Source organism: Octopus bimaculoides, chromosome 2 (genome assembly GCF_046866305.1).
Source record: "Octopus bimaculoides isolate indiv1 chromosome 2, ASM4686630v1, whole genome shotgun sequence".
Classification (NCBI taxonomy): domain Eukaryota; kingdom Metazoa; phylum Mollusca; class Cephalopoda; order Octopoda; family Octopodidae; genus Octopus; species Octopus bimaculoides.
Window position 1 is genome coordinate 71,831,649 of NC_142929.1, and position 3,159 is coordinate 71,834,807.

General features: G+C 38.3%; 1 protein-coding gene across 1 annotated transcript; it reads left to right on the forward strand.

Moving 5' to 3' along the window:
• The first annotated feature begins 970 nt into the window (after nt 1–970).
• LOC149137112 (uncharacterized) lies at nt 971–2,165 on the forward strand. The gene is made up of 2 exons (XM_089338424.1): nt 971–1,273; nt 1,779–2,165. Exons 1-2 carry the CDS (start codon nt 971–973, stop codon nt 2,163–2,165), a joined length of 690 nt encoding a protein of 229 aa, XP_089194550.1.
• The last annotated feature ends 994 nt before the right edge of the window (nt 2,166–3,159 follow it).

Sequence of the window (3,159 nt, forward strand, 5' to 3'; positions counted from 1 at the left end):
GCATACAAACATGCGTGCATACATACAAGCATACATACATGTATGTATACATGCATATATACATACATATATACATACATATGTATGTATATGTATGTCTGCATACGGGGGTGTCTCTGAAAGTATGTATATGCGTGTATATATATATATATATATATATATATATATATATATATATATATATATATATATATATATATATATATAGACACACACACATACACATATATGTATGTGCGCGCGCGTGTATACACTTACACATAGATATGAGGATCTGTATCTGTATGTATATAAATGTATAATTGTATGTATGCGTAATACATATATTGCACATATATCTCATAAATAATGCAGTTTTTTAAATACTTTTTATTTTTCATAATTAAGATAAACAAAGTTCTTTTTTAATCTAAAATATACTCTTTCATTTTCTACAATGCTCTTCTATCTATCTGGTTGACTTGCAAGGCCCCTCTTCCAAAATTCACTTGTCCATAACGAAAAATACTCCTCTACTACTGTTCATATTTTTTCCGACCAAATGATTTTGAAGACTGCAAAACAAATGATAATCAGATGGACTACTGGAGGACGATGCTCACTGGGACCAGACACTGGAGGAGGCAGTAGTTAGCACAGCACTAAGTCAACTACGCCAGCTATTTTCTATGATGTTGATGACATGTGGCTTGCGTGAACCTCTCAAGCTTTGGGCGACCCACAAAACCAGCATGGCAGAGGACATCCTAGGAAGGATTCAAAGGCAAATCTCAACGGAAATTGCCACTTCAATGAGGCATTACTTGACTTGCACACCCGAGTGCAAGCTATGGGAGGTCAAGGCAATTCCGCATTTGGTCTGCCTCAACCGGAGCAGGCAGCAAACAATCTCGCAATTAAGTACCTGCGAGAAATCAGCTATGACATCGAGGAAATGACGGCGTATATAGCTGATTAAGAACACAAACTGATGGAAGACCAACTGGGTGTTTATAACGCCATTATTTCGAGCAGTGAAAATGAAAGAGGAGGTCCTTTCTTTCTAGATGCTCCAGGTGGAACTGGCAAAACATTTGTCATCAAACTTCTTCTGACTAAACTGCGCCAAATGAAACACATTGCCATAGCAGTGGCATCAATTGGAATAGCTGCAACTCTGCTAAGTGGTGGCCGCACAGCTCATTCCTGTTTCAAACTCCCTTTGGACCTGTTCAAGAAAGAGAAGGCAAACTGCAACATCATCAATCGTGGTTCTATTAAAGCAAACTTTTGGGTAAATGCAGATTGATCATCTGGGATGAAGCGACAATGAGCAATAAGGTTTCCTTTGACGCTCTTGAAATGGCCCTTCAGGATCTGAGACACATCACCAGGCTCATGGGAGGTGCTATAGTTTTGCTTGCAGGAAACTTTAGACAAACCCTACCCGTGGTTCCAAAGGGGGACAAGAGCTGATGAAGTAAATGCCAGTATAAAGTCGTCCTACCTATGGAGCAGTGTGTAAAAGCTAAGACTCACAACCAACATGAAAGTGCAGCTCAGTGGTGATGATGCAGACAGAACATTTTCAAAGCAACTGTTGGACGTCGTTCGATTGGAGAGAAGGATGGCCGAGTAAGCTTGCCTTTTGGACATACGGTACCTGATTTAAAGGAACTAATGAAGTGCTTCCTAACCTGAGGAATCAATTTACATATCACAAGTGGCTGAAAACGCGTGCCATTTTAGCTCCTAAGAATGTGGGAGTTGATGATTTGAACTCTTAACTTCTGGAACAGTCGCCAGGTAAGCGTCACATCTACAATTCCATTGACCCTGTACTCAACATCGATGAAGCTGTGAATTATCCAGTTGAATTCTTGAATAGTCTAACACCACCTCGCCTCCCACCTCACAACTTGCACCTTAGGATTGGGGCACCAGTTATGTTGCTTCGAAACCTTGATCCACCAAAGCTATGCAATAGTACACTACTTATGATAAAGAAGATAATGCCAGCAGTCTTGGATACAACAATTTTGACTGGTAAAGCAAGCGGTGAGCTTGTATTCATTCCTAGAATTCCACTTATTCCCTCGGATATGCCTTTCCAGTACAAGCGCCTACAATTTCCATTGAAACTGAGCTTTTCAATGAGCATTAATTGGCCCAGGGGCAGTCCTTGAAGTGGTAGGTCTGAACCAGTTTTCTCCCATGGCCAACTTTATGTGGAATGCTCAAGAGTCCGTAATCCTAATCATTTATTTATTGTCACTCTTGTAAAAGTATATTAAAAATGTAATCTACAAAAAGTGTCAAGTAATTCTGTTTAATGTTAAATTGTGTTTATTACAGTTCCACGTAAAAAAAAAACGAACATTTTTGTTTCGCCTAGATCCGAAGTATACTGTTTTCTTTTTTAATACGTCTCTAAAAGGATGTTTCTTGGACGAAAAACTTCAGCTCTTGTCGTTTAAACAACACACATACATTAAGTGATATTAACAATATATATATATACATACATATATACATATATATATATATATATATATATATATATATATATATATATATATATATAATATACATATAAACTGATAATTAAGATTTTGATATAAAGCACCACTTTGAGACTTTGAGATTAAAAAATAATAAACCGTCTGATGGAATTTGAACCCCGAATCGAGATACGACACTTTCGTGTTGAAGTAGCTTCTTGAACCCGTCCTGTTAGCGCTAAGTGATAGACAAAAAACTGTGAAGCAAATTAGAGGTTTTTAGATATAAAACATTGCATTTAAAGAGGAGATGCACGTTTAATGTAGCTAATTTGCGAGGATAAACGTGCAGGCATTCTGAAGAGTAATCGGCAATTTATTATACTGGTCTGATAAGCGATAGATACATGCTTCAAGTTAGGCTAGTACGGGCCTGTTTGTTGTTATTTTGATTAAAAATCAGGGCTTCTCAAGTCAAATAGTTTGGTCTTTATATATTATATATAGTTGTAATAGTGGAGGCGCAATGGCCCAGTGGTTAGGGCAGCGGACTCGTGGTCATAGGATGGCGGTTTTGATTCCCAGACCGGGCGTTGTGAGTGTTTATTGAGAGAAAACACCTAAAGCTCCACGAGGCTCTGGCAGGGGATGGTGGTGAACCCTGCTGTACTCTTTCACC